The following is a 16,416-nucleotide window of genomic DNA, read 5'->3' on the forward strand; positions in this document are numbered from 1 at the left end:
ATGTAATGAGTTAATGTAATGAATATCAACTTTTTTTTTTACATTTAAAAAAACTGCCCTTACACATTGCTCCAAATGAGAAAAAGACAAATAGTACAATGAAGACATAGAAGATGACACCACTGCCATCTAGTTTGTCATACAAAATGTTCTGTAGCTGTGTCATGGAAACATGATTGACACCTTGCTCTCTTCATGGGGGGGGGGGGGGGGGGGGCTGTCCGTGTCGTCGTCACCCGCCCACCCCCTTCCTCCTCCCTCCCTCCCTCCTCCCTCCAGGCAACAGTGACGTGCAGCTAGAAAGCGGGACCTGCCCTCCTGTCGCCATTTTTCGGTCTCGTACTCGCACTTCTGGTGGCTCGGGTGAGGGGGGGGACGAGCAGAAATAAGGGAAAGTATAAAATATAGAATCGTTAAGCCGGGATCCCTCGTGAGCAGTCTGGAATGCACGCGGAAGCTACAATATAACGTACGAGCTCCTGAGATGCACGCGCTGGAGACAAGCCGCTGCTGTGAAATATTTTTTTGTGTGAAGACGTGTTGCGGGCCGCCATTTTTTTGCCGTGCTGCCTCAAAACTCTGCTCCGACTCGAGAAAGGGGATTCAAAAACGCATTTCCATGACGTGTGCCTTACCATAAGATCAAGAAGATACAAACTAATCATTTCGTTTCCGACCCGCGGCCACTGGCAGCCTTTAGAAGACATGCGGATTTAACAGATGAAAAACTGAGGCCACCTTTTCCGTTCTCGTAACTGACAGTGACTGGAGGAGAAACATTACAACAAGAGAAGACTGGTGTTTTCTCGGAAGGCGGAACGAAAAAGGGAAGCTTCATTGATCATTTGTTGCTTCTGTGTCCGTCGTTTGTCTGTGCTAAGTTTGAATTATTTTTTTCTATTTTGGCCGCTAAAACAATCACGCAGCCCTTGACTGGTGAACACAGGGAACACATTATGCTCCAAAGTTGGATCAAGCCAGTCGCAGCCTGTCTCTGAAAACGCAAGGTTGTTGATGTATTGTATTTTTTAAATCCGAGGTCTACGGAGCCTGCGGCGTTTGTGCAGAAATCACTCGAAAACCTCTCAGGGCGGCGAATGCCCTGCCCTGCATCTTACAAATCCTCCAATTCGCTGTGATTGGGCAATCCCCAACACGATCACACGTTTTAAGTTATTATCTAGTCTGTTTTGTAATTTTCTTTCTTCTTATTTGTAGGCCGATATTAACTTATTTTTGAATAGAAATGTCAAGTGCTCGGTTTGATTCACACGATCGGTCCTCTTGGTATTTTGGACCCGTGTCACGACAAGAGGCACAGAATAGGTTACAAGGACAGAGACATGGCATGTTTCTTGTTCGAGACTCGTCGACCTGCCCCGGCGACTACGTGCTGTCAGTATCTGAAAACTCCAAAGTGTCTCACTATATCATCAATTCTTTGCCCAGCAAGAGGTTTAAGATAGGCGACCAAGAGTTTGAGCACCTCCCCGCTCTCCTGGAGTTCTACAAAATCCACTACCTGGATACAACCACGCTGATAGAGCCAGCCCCCAGGTAGGAAATTCACCACAATACTCACTGATTACCATGATGTACACCATGAGTAAAATAAACATCATGCAAAGGCTTCATATGCCAAAGTGGCTAATGTAGGTCAACTGGGATGTCTATTTTTACCAAAACTAACCCACTTTCACTCAGACTGCATTCCCTGGCAGATATGTTACAAAGCATCTACTTTGTCAAATTTGAAACTGGTTGCACTATCGCCACACTTCCGTTACTGTTTTTAGTAAGTCTATGGTGGTGTCCCAACACACCAAGTTGGGAAAAAAATAAACAATCACCAGCGAAGATGCTGGTAAAGTTTGCAGTTTGTGTACTCTAATAGCAATGCTTGCTTACATACAGCTGTAACTCTTAACTAGATAATACATTCAGCTATTTAAGCACAGATGAGTGTTTGTTTTTTGTTGTTGTCATTATGTATATCTTTCTCCAAGACATTGGCTGTAAGATGGATATAAAGTTTTATTTTATTTTTATTTTTTATGTAAGCCTTTTTGCCAACTGCTTGTATACACTGCATTAGTAAGCATTCATTTGTAAGTGTTCCTTGAAGAGGCACAAATGTAAAATGGCCCCTTTGATCTAACCTCAGCTTATATTTAACACCATTTAAAAAAAAAAAAAAAAAGGAAAAAAAAGAAATGCATGTGATGCTGGAGAGAGAACCTGTCCCTGATGTCTTTTGCCTCATTATTATAATCTCTCAAGGTACCCAAGCACTGGGAGTTGTCCTATCCAGCCCATAGGTGGCCCAGAGGAGAACCTGGAGTATGTGCGGACTCTGTACGACTTCACTGGCAGCGATGCAGAGGACCTTCCTTTCAAGAAGGGGGAGATCCTTATCATCCTGGAGAAGCCTGAGGAGCAGTGGTGGAGTGCCAAGAGTAAAGAGGGACGTGTTGGGATGATCCCTGTGCCCTATGTGGAGAAATTGGTACGACCTTCACCTCATGCTGGCCAGTCTTCCCATGGATCTCGCAACTCCAATAGCTATGGGATCCCCGAGCCCTCCCATGCCCTCGTCCACGCCTATGCCCAGCCCCAGACACCTTCGCCATTGCCCCCTGGAACACCTGGAGCAGTTATCACCCCTCTACCGTCCATGCAGAATGGCCCCGTCATGGCAAAAGCCATCCAGAAACGAGTGCCATGCGCCTATGACAAAACAGCTCTTGCTCTAGAGGTATTGTAAAATGGGATTTCACTTTATCCCCCTAGTTTCTTAGAATGTCCTTTTTGTCTCTTGTTCTTTCTCTCTCCTCACTTCCTCCTTTGCTGTTTTAAAGCTTTAATTGATAGATGCTTTTGTCAGAGATTAAGTATCGTAGTCAACATTAAACTCTTTGGTCTTTTATGAAGTGGGTCAAATACTGAATGTAAATTCTGGGGACATGTTATTTTAGGGCTTTGAACTAACGTACTTTTTGGTTGAAATTGGGTAACATTGCCAACCTAAAAAATCCATTTCAGCAGAATTTTGCTGCCCTCTTTGGTTAAAGGTTTCAAGATTGTTTCACCCCTAAACCTCGGTGGTTAGGTGTGGTCAGAAATAAACCAGTAGCAGCACTTATTAGTGATGTCACAGGGTACTGGAGTCCACCTGCACACCACTGCAGCAAGGCAATAAGTGAAACCACTGTAGGTCAGAAGTGGTTTCACTTTAAAATAAATAAAGTATCTTCTAAAATAAGTGAAACCACCGTAGGTCCGAAGAAAGATTTTTAGTTGGTGCTAAATAACTCTCTTAAACTTCAGTACCTTGTTGAAAGGTTTGACTGAACATTTCTACCACAGTACTAAAAAATGTGTCCAGCTACATTTTTTTAACAAAAGGTCCTGCAGCTTAGCCTTTTTCAGTGTATAAATATTTAATTTTAGTAAGAACAGCTGCTGCAGATGACAATTGTTCAGAGGTTGACAGAAGAGTTGGGTTTTTTTGCTCCTCACATCAACACAGCCTGCCTGTGATCCCTAGTGAAGCTCAAAGGTTCCCAGGTCAAGCATGTAATCATTGTTGATAGTTATAAGCAATAAGTTTTGCATTGACAAAGCAAACCAATCACAAATATCTGAGATAATTCATTTATATTGGCTCTGTAACTTTTTATTTTGGGAAAGTCCCAAAAGAATGGTTGTCAGAAGATTTATTACACATTTAAAAAAAGGATAGATGGTACATTTCACACCAAAAGCGGAATATTTCTCCCACTGAACAGTTTCTTGTAAAGTTTGATTGCATTGAAATTGCAGTAGCCAGTAGCTAATAATGAGAAAAACGCCCACAGTTACCACAGCGGCCTTGTTGATTCTATGTGTGAAAATGTCGGGGTGGGGGTGCTGCTTCAGATAAAGTCTCGCTATGCCCAGCTATTAGTTTAGCTTTGGTTTTTTTTCTTAAGTCATGGTAACCGGACCGTATCTACAGGAGATTCTTGTTAATATGCATTAAGATGACTTCTGTTCAACTTCAACTTGTTGCTCCGGGCACTGGCTTTTTGCACCATGCTGATGCTGTCATGGTGGGATGCTACTTGTTGACGGCATTCATTGCAAATGAATGAATGCCAGGTACATTTATTGTTTTCTGATTGGGCGTGAACTCATGGTGGGGTAAGTGACCAGGTGTTGGAGATCTGTGTGCTTTGTCTGTTAGTCACCATGTTGTTTTTCTTCTTGGAATGATAAATTGGTTAATGCAAACTACACATTGAGGCACGGGTAGAGCCCCAATTCTCCCAGTTGTCTCTAGACTACTCCGGCTTAATTTTCCTGCTTGTCAGCTAGCTGCTAAACAGGCTGCAGCACAGTAAACGGCTCTTTTGCATTTCTCAGCGGGGCATTCTGGCAATACAAATCTTCTTTGACTGTGTTAACGTGTTGAAGCATGTGTTGTAATGCATAATGTGCACTTCCTGTATATACTGGGGCTCCAAAAGGCTCTACTCTGATAGCAGACTGAGATGTAATAATGCCCCTAGGTGGGGGAGCTGAAAATGAAAGGTATCTCTGCTGCCATTCACTGACATCAGAGTGTGTCAATAGATATGGGAAGTAAACTAGTCCGCCATATCTAGTGAGACACATCATCTCTATGACTCTTAGAGAAATAAGGGTATATATTTGGACCGTGAGCAAACCAGGTTAATGGTATTCATGCTAAAGTTCCCTCTAACAACAGTAGTCCTGTCCTCTCTGCTCTCGTCAAGGTCTTTTTTTCTTTTTTTAGAGTAACAGAATAATAAATCTGTGTAATCATGTGGTATAGCCGTGTGACCTTGTAAAAAAGAGGTAAGTCTTCACAAGAATCTTCTTATTCCAGAGCACCCTTGATTAACCAAAGAATATCCTAAAGACTATTTCATATTTTTATCATAATTGCAGCAGCAAGGGTGCATTTAAACCTTATGTTGATCGACTCAGATGTTCGCTCCAATTATTGTGTTCAACAAAAATTTCCCAGGCTCCCATCAGTGTTTTTAGCTGATGAAGATATTTTGTCCTTAATTATGATTACTCACGGTAAGCCCAGTTAATTTCAAATCTTTCTTTACTGTTAATCATTACACCCTAGTTTAACCAGCTGCTAAAAAGGTCCAGTTGTCACCTTTTAAACGCTAGAACCTGTTCTTAACATTTGAGAAAAATGGCAAAGACAATTCTACCCTGTCTGTGTGCTTCAATGACCAGAGCTGCTGTGAGAGAAAGTGTTCACCTTGCTTCTTTTTCAGAAGCATTTTTCAGGGCAACATTACCACACATCAAATATGCCGCTGTTGTGAAAACTGTATGTAAACTTCCATATTTTGCTAGTCCTGGGGATGAAGAGAGGCTGTTCAAATGTGTGTGTGTGACAGTTTCCAACTGATACCACTCAATTCACAGACACAACATAAAAGACTATAGGAAGCATCTAAAGGAAAACTGTGATGCAAACTTCATAGTATATACTCGCACCTTGGTGATAAGGTATCAAAGGAATAAAGAACTATATATTTTATTTTTTGTAAATTTCTAGAAAACGTGCAAGTTTAGTGTGAGTGGTTCTCCGGTTCGTCTTAGTTTATACTATATTTGATTATGTATGTATCCTGGCAAACTAACTAAAATGAAAGAGTAAATATCCTTAGTTTTCATTAATTTATTTATTTTATAAATAAGCCTACATTGCGAGTGGATATGAAGCAGGGTGAACTGACGTTGTGGGGCAGTTAGTTTGACCGGACCGGTGTTCTGTCGATTTATGCTACCTATCGAGATAGGCTGCTTGGCGTAGTGGGAGCATTATTTGATTAGGGGATATCAGAATACGGTACCCCTGAAATTATGTTACAATGTAATCAAAAAAACAGAAGATGTCATAATGGCTGTTCCACCAGTGTATGGATGTGTGTGAATGCAGATGTAGTGTAAAAGCGCTTTGAGTGGTCAAAGACTAGAAAGGCGCTATACAAATACAGAGCATTAAATTTATATAATACTGTGAGAGTCATAACTATGGGATTAGAAAAGGGAAGACATAAGGTAGCTTTTTTCGATAGGGCAGAGCGACTCGATAGACTTGTTTTGCGCTACGGTAGCATTTTTCGACAAGGCAGCATATATCGTCAGAACACCGGCAGTTCAGCAGTGTGTGCGGTGATTAGCCGATAGGTACCTGTTGGTGAGCCCCGGGTGTGTTGTGTTTTTGTCCTCTGCGTGAAGAGCTGGCAAAGCTGCGTGTCGTGTGGCTGTCCTGTCATGATTGCTTTATCCGTCAAGAGAGCCCTGGGTCAGGTCAGCGTCTGGCCTCAGCGTAGCAAGTGGCGACCACTGTTACGAGGAGAGCCCCTTGTAACCTTAGGGGGAGGCTAACTTAGCGGGGAAGACCCAGGTAGGGATCGGTTGTGTAGTTGGTGGGATTTGAACATGTTTTCTTTTATACATACATGCAGGGTTTGTCCTGCATAGAGAAATTTTTTGGCACCCCCCAAAGAGGCTTTGGCTAGTGCCAAAGGGAAATCCTAATGTGATTTAATAGCCATTTATCAAACAACTGTTGAGCTAGCAGAACATAAACTTAAAGGAGACCTATTATACTTTTCCTCATTTTATGACTTATCTACAATGTTATAATGTTGGATGTTCATGTTAAACATGGCCAAATTTTAAAATAATGAGGTTAAAGCATTTATAAGAAATCCCTGTGAGCAAAAACCTCAGGGTTTCCTCCTGTTCTCAACGCTCAGTTTTGAACTGCTTTTTCTACCAACGGCTCCCTTCTAGGTAATAAGAGCCGGTGTTCCATATATGGGCATGTGCTCCCACACTAAGGGCAGGGCTCAGTCTGCCTGCCCCCCCCCCCCCCCCCCCCCCCCAGCAACAACAACAACAGCCTGGTAACATGTTTCAGGTCTTGGCCAATCAGAAGACAGTTGGCTTTGAGAGAGGGGGCCTTAAAGAGACAGGAGCATCTACAGCTTGACCAGACAGAGGCTGAAATGAAGGCCTACAAGAAGAATCAGTTTAAGAAAAAAAATTTTGAATCATGCAAAGCTGCCATAAAGGAGTCACAGAACTACAATATAGGACTGGAAAAGAAGTATAATAGGTCTCCTTTAAATATGACGTCTTGACTTCCAGCAGTCACCTCTCCTCTCATTGTTTTTTTTGTTTTTTTACGCATGAAGTAGTAGTATCTCCGCAGGGAGATCAGGAGCATTTCGTGCAGCTGTGTGCATCAGGCTCATCAAAGTCACTTTTTGCGAACCAACCAATCACAGCCAGGAGTAGGCGGGACATTAAAATAAGGTTGAGGCACTACAGCAAACTTTAGAAATGCTGAACTTGTCGTTCTGTATACACGGTTATTATTATTGACAAGTTAGTAGGCTACTTTGCATAAACAAATGAGAGACTGACCACCAATATATATCAATTATTGTGCAAGCATTTGTCTTGCACAATAATTGAATGACTAAACAACCCAATGAAATTTAACTACTGTTTTGTCCAACTAGAATTAATATTAAGCTACTAATGGTAAGCTATAGTAGCCTTTAGCCTACTATGATCTGAAATTATAATGAATATACAAACATTGGCACTGATCAAACCTTAACCACAGTGTAGGCTAATATCAGAAAGGTTTTATTAGTGCAACAGCTGAATCTCAACTAATAAACTATCCGTAAGCAAATTATCCAAATCAAGTGTAACCTGTAAATTTATTATACTAACATTATACTTTACTCTTATACCTTTACTCCTCCAGGTTGTGGAGATATATTGTTTATCAGTTGGTCAGAAATTACAAGGAAAAATACATATATTTTGGTCATAAGGTAACTCATTGCCTTTACTGTACACATACCGGCCATACTTATGGCGCTTTTCCAGTACCAGCTCGACTCGTCTCTGCTCAACTCGGTTTGGCCGTACTCCGTTTTCCATTGCAGATAGTACCCAGAAATAGTACCCCTCCATGTAGTTGGTCGTCGTAGCAATGCCACACACAACTGCCACGACGTAAAGTTCAATGTGACACACACACACACACACACACACACACACCAGTGATCCACACAGCTTTCTCTTTATTTAAGTTAAAACGTTTCAACATTCCTCAGAATGTAAAACAGATAAGCGGCATGAAAACCTTCCAGCTGTGTTTTCCTCTGCCGTTGTTTGCGGTCTGTGTGACGGCGGGAGCAGAGGGCTCTGTGAGCAGGCGTCAGGCCGACCTCGCAAGCTCCTCCCACGTGTTGCCGCAGGCTTCCCCCGCCGCCACTTGCGGAGTTCCTCAACTCAGAAAACTTTGAAGCAAAATTTTGTTCCGCCATCACTTCTCATAGAACTGTCAATATTCTAAATCTGCACAGTTGATTTCTCGCCTCAAAACTTCTCAGAAGTGGATTTAGTGCTGAAATTATATACAAAAACTATAAAATATAAAACTTTGTGGTGCTTGCCTCTATCTGGCGCGCACAATGATGATGCAGTGAATAGTGATGATTCTCTCTGACCAATTCAGTTTTCACATTTTAGTTTCACCTCAGCTCACTTGGAACCTCGACGGAGGTGATATTGGGGGCGGGGGGGGTACCTGGAAGCATGTACAGGTACAACTTTTATGCAATGGAAAACCAAACAAAGGCAAGTTGAGCCGAGTCGAGCTGGTACTATGCAGTGGAAAAGGGGCTTTACTGTCACGCAAAGTCACCCCCCAAAGGCCCATTCTGAGCCAGGAAAAACCCTGCATACATGTGTAGAAAATGAGTCCAACAACTGTATAGAGTTGGGTTTAGTTTGGGTTGCAGGTAGAAAGTTACTGTCTTGGTGGTTTTCTTTTCCTTGTTTTGTTCTGTTCTGATGGTCTTGCTTAGAGCTCATCTTGCATATGAGATGAACTTGCCCCCTAGTACATTGACTGTGAGCTCTCCTTGCGCTGCGTTAACGTGTCTGCTGGTCATTATATTTACAGCTAGTGTGTGTGTGTGTGTTATGGGCTTGTTGATATCTCAGCCAACCTGGTCTCTTGGTGCTTCACATTGTGTTAATACCTATTTTTTGATTAATAAAGGATTAGATTTTAATATAACTGCTTTCCAGTCATACTTGCCTTCAAGGTGCTTGTGTGTGACTCCAAGGGGGGCCTACACTATCTTCCATTTTCTTAGCTGTCCATCAATTGTAGTTCACCTCCATTTATTGCATTTCACCTATTTAACCAAGAATGATAGAGCTAGAGACTGATGTAATGAATTTCTTGGGACCACTGGGTAGTAGGATTAGTGTAGTTAGCTCTTAAGCTTTTCTGTATGTAGGTTAGAAATTATACTGTAGTTTGCATGTACTTCATTTATTTGTAGTATTTATTTAGACAATGTGTTAGTACTTTGTGTGTGTGTGTATGCGCACGTGCTTAGTGTTTGGGCCCCTATGTACAAGCTTCAGATAGCTTAAAGGGTGTCCCTTTTCACAAATCTGCATTATTTCTAATGATTGTACTTGTATTTTAATGTTTGGTCAAAACACTAAACTGTACTGAACTAAACTGAGCTTGGCAGACTAAGACTAAAATTAACACTAAAACTAATAAACTAAGCATTTTCAAAAACCAATTCTAACAAACCCACGTTAAAAACTAATTAAAAGTAAACTGAAATTGAAAACAAAGTCAAAACAGAATAAAAATAAACTAATGTAAAATCCAAAACTATAATAACCTTGGTACAGAAGCTGTGCCTATCTACACATTGTCCATGTTAAGGCTGCAGGTCTGTTTTTTTGGAATCATAGTTCTATCCAGCAGAGGCCATGCTGGCTCTAATACCTACTGTGTCGCTCAAAGAGGGGCTGCGCTTCCCACGAAGACTGGTAGAATGTAAAGGGTTAAGTTAGTTGAGAGAATTGATGCTGCATAAATATGTTCTGACTTATTCATTAGCTACCGTTAAGAAATAGAGATGCTATTGTCATTGTATGTGGGGTGTGTGTGTGTGCGAGGTCCTCTAGGAACTGGATAATAGAAACATGCATATGGTTTTTCTAAAGATGTATGTACTGAATTACAGTGCAGGTACAATTGCTACTCTTCTGGGATGCATTTTGTTCCTCACTTACCTTCACATCAACCCCAACCTAAAACAGGAGTACTGATGGAAAACCCTTACTCTGTCGGATCTGTTCTGGATAAATACAAATCTTTCTGTCCGCAAAAGTCTACATTTTAACTAATTTCTTCATAAAATGTATACTAATCTTACACTAGTCACTTGCCTTCAATATTATGTATTTAATTGTTTTTAAAAGTCTACACTCCTGAAATATTCTCTCCTTTATCTATTTTGGAAAAGAAGTACAAGAAGCTAGGCATAAATACATAGAGTAGTCTGTGTTGTAATTACATAAATCGGGAGAAGGAAGCCACCAGAAACCCTTGAAACAAGTCACTAAAAAGACACTAATTAAAAACTTAGTATTTCCTATGGTATATTTGATTTACTGGCCTAAAACTTTCTTTGCACTGAAAACACATACCTTACCTTGTCTCATCGTGTCTTTTCTATGCGTCTCTCAGAATAGATCATGGCTTACAGCAAAAACCCTTTAGTTTTGTACTATGGCTATTTTGGAGTTGCTGGGATTCAAGCAGCAGAATTTATGAGTCATTATTTATTCACTTCAGTGGCAGGCAATTCACCACAAATGAAATCCGGTTATTGCTTTTCAGGCTGTTTTTATTGCTTTTGTAATAGTTAAATTCTTTTAGGTGAATACTTTAGCTTTTGCGTGGTCACAGTCAATTTGATATGTTAAATACTTCAATGTTCTAGGTTAATAAGGAGTCAACTAACTTAAGAGGTATAATCAAAATCTGCATTCATAACAACCAGCCTCTTCTGAATGAAGACACGCCGATTAACCCTTGAAACATGATATATAATTCAACTCTTAATATAAATAGAAAAACATAAATACATATAAGGCAAACTTGTGATGGCAGTGTAATGCCCCTACATCATGAGTCATTCAAACAGGCGGATTTAGTTTTTAATCATTCCTTGACCGATGGGTTTCAGCTTTTTATGACTAAACAGCATTCTTGTAATTCCAGGGCAGCGTAAAGGATTATTGTTACAGGTAATGTCTAGGACTAGAAGTCCTTGAGGCCTCATTCTGAAGCTGAAGCTAAAGCTAAAAAAAGTGTAGCCTCGCATTCACATTTCAATTATGGTTATGATGGGGACTTTTCCCTTCTAATCCTGATAAAGAACATATGGCTTTAACAGACTGGGCTCATAATCAGTGTCACAAACCCATCAGAGCCACAGCTATGTGCTTCTGTCATCTGCTTAAAGTGCAGTGCAATGCAGATGTGGATTTATTATTAATCAGTTGTGTTTGTGTGAGCTCACACATACAGTTAGTGTAGTTTTGGAGCAGTGGCCATGTGCCAAATGCATTTGGTTTGTCCTTGGGCTGTGAAGAATTTTGACTGTTAACTATATTTTTCTTGTCTCATTTTGAATGTATCTTCACAATAGTCTGGTGCAGCAATTTTAAAACTTGATTCAATTAATGTGCAGTGCATTGTGTGAAAATCATCCTTGCAAACTAATTTCTTTGCTCCACTGACTGTGTCAAAGCAAATGGTGTGGTACCTTTTTTAAATAGAAATGGTGATACTTGACTGGTGGCTATGGTAAATGTGTTCTAAATGACCCAAAAGGGTCACGTTTCCCGGGTTGTCAGGACATTATGGAGAGTTGTTGTGTTATAGGACTTAATCTGTGATAACGGGGGCTGGCTGAGTTCCATTTATGTCATGGTCACCTAAACAAAATGTGTCTCTGTAAGGCACTTCACTCAAACCATCACTTTTTAGTTTGACCAAATTATTTATAATTTGATTTATTTTTGTGTTACATGGATACAAAATAATTCTAAACCCTACTGCACGTCATACGTTGTATGTAATTTAAAAACTGACTTAGATTTACAGCAAACAAGCCCTGCTCCTCGTGTAACTCGGACTCCTGTTCTTCTTTCCTCAGGTTGGTGACATCGTCATGGTTACACGGATGAACATCAGTGGTCAGTGGGAGGGAGAGGTGAATGGACGGAGGGGTCTCTTCCCATTCACCCATGTCAAAATCATAGACCCCCAGAATCCGGACGAGAGTGACTGACCTAAGAGTTCGACTTGACCTTCTCGCCAGTATCGCCCTGTACCTGAATGTGCTGGCTCTCATACACCTTTCCCGCCAGTGTCACCACGGTTACGTGCTTGCCTGCTTGGGGGGGCTATACAATGATAGTGACCCCTCTGTTGTTACCAACCGTTGCAAGGCTTTCTGACTGTTTACAGCTTTGGACATTGGATCCAAACTAAAACCTGCCCCCACTTCTCCCTGTTCCCTCTCCCATGTCTTGGTTCCAGGCTGGGCAGTGTTTTTGCATTTGTGTCCTTTTCATTTCCAGATCACTGGGCATCTGTGTGTGTGTGTGTGTGTGTGTGTGTGTGTGCGTGTGTGTGCGTGCGCGCGCGCGTGTGTGTGTTCACAATAGATATTTACCACATTACATCACAACATGTCTGTTTTGTCTTTTTTATTTTTTATTTCTCTGAATATTTGTTAAGTTTGAAGTCTTTGGGACTTTAAAACGTGTTGGTTTGTTTTGTTATTGTAAGGATATTTGTACGAAGTAGGGAAAAGCAATATCCCTATGGACTTGGGAGAGCACTGAGGCAATGAGGAGCTAACCAGCCAGTCAAATGTTAATCCTCCAAACAATCAAGTCACTGTTGTACCTTAACCATCATACAAGCAAGCACACACGCATGTGCACACACTTACTAGCCATGAGTGATTCAGGTTGACAGGTTTTTGATGTGTATGTGATGTGTGCCTGGAGTCAGGAAGAAGCAGGAGCAATGGTTTTGTGGAGGATATAGCTTGGTAGTATATTCTTAGATCCCATGATCCCATCCACTCTTGAACCTGGCACAAGTCTGGCTGCAGACGTATTTATCTTTTGTTAATAAGACATGACACGGCCATATGTGATTTTATCATTTTCTTATTTGTGCCACATGATCAACTTTTTGTTTGTTTGTTTTGTAATTTGTGACATTGAGAAGATGTATGGTTGAGGGTTAACTTTGCATGTCCACTTGGTACCTCCCTTTACTGTCCTTCGCATTATTTTGTACTTACAGGACATTGCTTAGAGATTAGCAGGTTTTAGTGTCAACAGTAACAAGCACTAGAAGATATATTTCAACTTGCTGCATAGGAGTGCAAAGCTTTGAACAGGTTTTCAGAAGTCAAATATCAACGGCATTAGCCCTGAGCAGCACTTCCCACAAGCATCTGAGAACAAGGCTAGCTAAAAACGCAGTGTCAGCAAGGGGACTGAAGGCTTTCCACTATGAGAAACTCCACACTCAGTGGCGTATGTCAGGAAAGGAGGAAATGTCTCAACAAGCCAATGAGATCCCATTGATGCCTTTTTCAGAGAGTAAGATAAATGCATCTTTTAGCGCATGCAGTCCCCTCTCAAACCATGTAATGTTACTCCTGTCAGTTTAGGATTTCAACCAGCTTTATTGCTTAAATATTTGGCCCGTGCAGTTTTTGTCTCTCGTTATGCAAACAGACTATTGGAGTAGTGGAAAGCATCTTTGTTCGTACTGCGCTGCAACCAATTTTATTTGATCAGTAGGAGCCGAGGATTAAACAGTTGTGCAAACGGCGTCGACTCCCAGATTTCTGCTGTAAAAATGAACCATTTCACCCCAGTCTCTTCTGGTGCTTTCCATTCAAATCATTGCTCGGCCCTTCATTCAGTAATATTGTGCAGCTTTTAGTTGTATCCCAATTTAGCTTTATTTTTGTTTTGTTAGTTTATAGTCTGCTATTAAATCAAGCATTTTTGTTACAATGAGTGGTGGTGTATTAAACAAAAGTACCTATGGTGACATTTACAAAAGGGAAAAAATGCCTGCTGGTTGCCTATGTGCATGACCTCTTGGCCGGGGAGATGGTTCTACCGGGCCAAATGCTGCTTAATGTCATTTATGTCCTTAATTAAATAAAGGTTTCTGTTATTTTAATCCCTCCTGGTGTGTGTGCAATCAAACCAGTGTGGGTTTTCCTCATCAAACTTAATGAAATCTACTAATTAAGCAATACACCCTGATTTTCTTTTCTTTGAGGTGAGCTTTTCCTCATGCTTCAGAGTTGTTTTTGTAATGGCAGTATTACTGTGCTCTCTTCTCATATTCTAGGAAAGCCTGTCTTTTACTTAAGAATTGAAAATTGTGCCTTTTATTTTCTTATACCATTTACATGTGTTAATATTTCCCGTGGTTAACACCTGTGCTGGTATTGACCCTTTATGTACAGAACAAGTAAATAAAATTTACGTCTACTTCTTTAAATTGCTTCGTCTGGTATCTCTGTCCTCTATATGTTGTCTTTAAGACACCGAGGGGTGCGTGTGGACCTGTTTGCAGCAGCCTGTCGTCACAGGTTGTGTATCTAGAGCACAGGACAGTTGTTCTTGCTCTAATTTTTGACAGTTCCAGTTTTGATTCTGGCTGCGCCCAGGAGAAAGGAAGCAATTAATGAATTTTAATGAAGTGCTAATTAAAGAAAGTCACCTGACCTACAGATGGGGACCGGAAAACTTTTCAAGGGCAATGTTTCAGATGAGCATCTTCAGTGACTGTTTGTTCAGCACTTTTCAACCCAGGCACAAACAAGTATAACCCAATAGGTCCTACAAATGTTGGAGATGTGTACAGTGCCCCTTTAGGTTTCTGTATTTCTGCTAGCCACCCTGGCACTGAAGCAGCAAAGCAGCCCCAAACCATGAGACTGCCATCACCGTGTTTCACGGTTGGGATGACATTGTTATGCTAGAAAGCAGCATTTGGCTTTCACCACCAAACATGACGCTTCTCATTTAATCCAAAAAGTTTTATTTTGGACTCCCTGTCCACAGAACATTCTTCCAAAAGCCTTCTGGTTAATTCACATGGCCATTAGCAAACTTCAGGTGGGCTAACTGTGTTCTCTTTACCTAGTTTTAGGACTTGAATGAGGCCTGATCACATTTTTTCAGAAATTGTAAAGTGTTCACAAATTTTCAAGCAGCACTGTAAGTAGCAAACAAATGTATACGGGATTGAAAATTAGCATACCCTTACAATTACTTAAACTATAATGTAGAAAGGACATGCCCTTATTGCCCAACTGTCATGCCTTTAAGGTGCACTTCTTTTTAAAAACAAAACTATTCTTACTGTACTCATGGCATAGATTAGCTGACTCCGGATCAGGTGCTTCTGGTGACAGAAGATTGGTGTATAAGCGGGCCATTATGGATAACAGGGCTTTATGTTACAAAATGTAAGAACATCCCAACCATTCACAGTGACCCTCCACTGGAACTTTATTGAAGCATATATAATTTTTTTTTAACCTTAACCTTTATTTATTCAGGGAGCTTCACTGCGAGCAACTTCTCATTTGCAGGAAGGCCCTTATCACATTCACACTGTTACACATTCACACCTGGAAGTTGCCCAGTACAACCGCAGCCTGGTCTTCTGGCCACTCAGCAGCTCCACTGGGCTGTTGGGGCCTTCCTTGCTCAAGGGCAACTCAGTGGTGGTAATTGAGGGAGAGCAAGCACTGCTTGGTTTACTTTCCACACCCAGAACCGGCGACCTCACGGTCACAAGCTTGCTTCTCTAACCTTTGGGCCACCCATATATGTGGCATATATAAATATGCTAGGTTATGCAACTGTTCCTATGTGTAGTATCCACAGGCATACATGCATCTATAGTAAATGTATAATGACTGTAAAATACTACAATTCTACACAGATAGCAAGTCTTCATACGCAGCATGTCTTGAGACTGCTCACTCATTGATTATCCACAGCCTAGTTTATCCATCAAATGAAGATGTGTTGTCTTATGTGCTTTTTGGGGACTGTGAGGGAATGGATAGATTTTGGCTTAAATATCACAGGAAGTCACAGGAACAGATGATCAAATTGAAATCACAGCTTATGCTGATGGTGCTCAGGTAAAAATGCATATGATGCAATCAAAGCAATTCTACATTTTCAATTTAAAACAGAAAATTTGAAACACTTACAGATAACTTAAGCATAGTGTAGCAGAGGATTTATATAATTTCCTTAATCATCTTCCTAAACTCTTCTGTCTCAGCCAACCAACAGCCAACACCCCATCCCCTAGAAGTCAAGAGACTGTGTTTTGACTTTTGTGCCAGTAGTAAGATGTTCTATGTTCTTTAATTTTAGTAAAATCTTTTCAAATTA

At 40.9% G+C, this 16,416-nt stretch overlaps 1 protein-coding gene across 1 annotated transcript; it reads left to right on the plus strand.

The window, feature by feature from the left end:
- The first annotated feature begins 318 nt into the window (after positions 1–318).
- On the plus strand, positions 319–14,497 carry crkl (v-crk avian sarcoma virus CT10 oncogene homolog-like). Its single transcript, XM_038733410.1, has 3 exons — positions 319–1,557; positions 2,281–2,755; positions 12,108–14,497. The coding sequence occupies exons 1-3, from the start codon at positions 1,247–1,249 to the stop codon at positions 12,240–12,242; spliced, it is 921 nt and encodes a 306-aa protein (XP_038589338.1). The 5' UTR covers positions 319–1,246; the 3' UTR covers positions 12,243–14,497.
- The last annotated feature ends 1,919 nt before the right edge of the window (positions 14,498–16,416 follow it).

This window comes from Micropterus salmoides, unplaced genomic scaffold (genome assembly GCF_014851395.1).
Source record: "Micropterus salmoides isolate LMB-PRFRI ecotype aquatic unplaced genomic scaffold, ASM1485139v1 Ms_hic_scaffold_20, whole genome shotgun sequence".
Taxonomy (NCBI): Eukaryota; Metazoa; Chordata; class Actinopteri; order Centrarchiformes; family Centrarchidae; genus Micropterus; species Micropterus salmoides.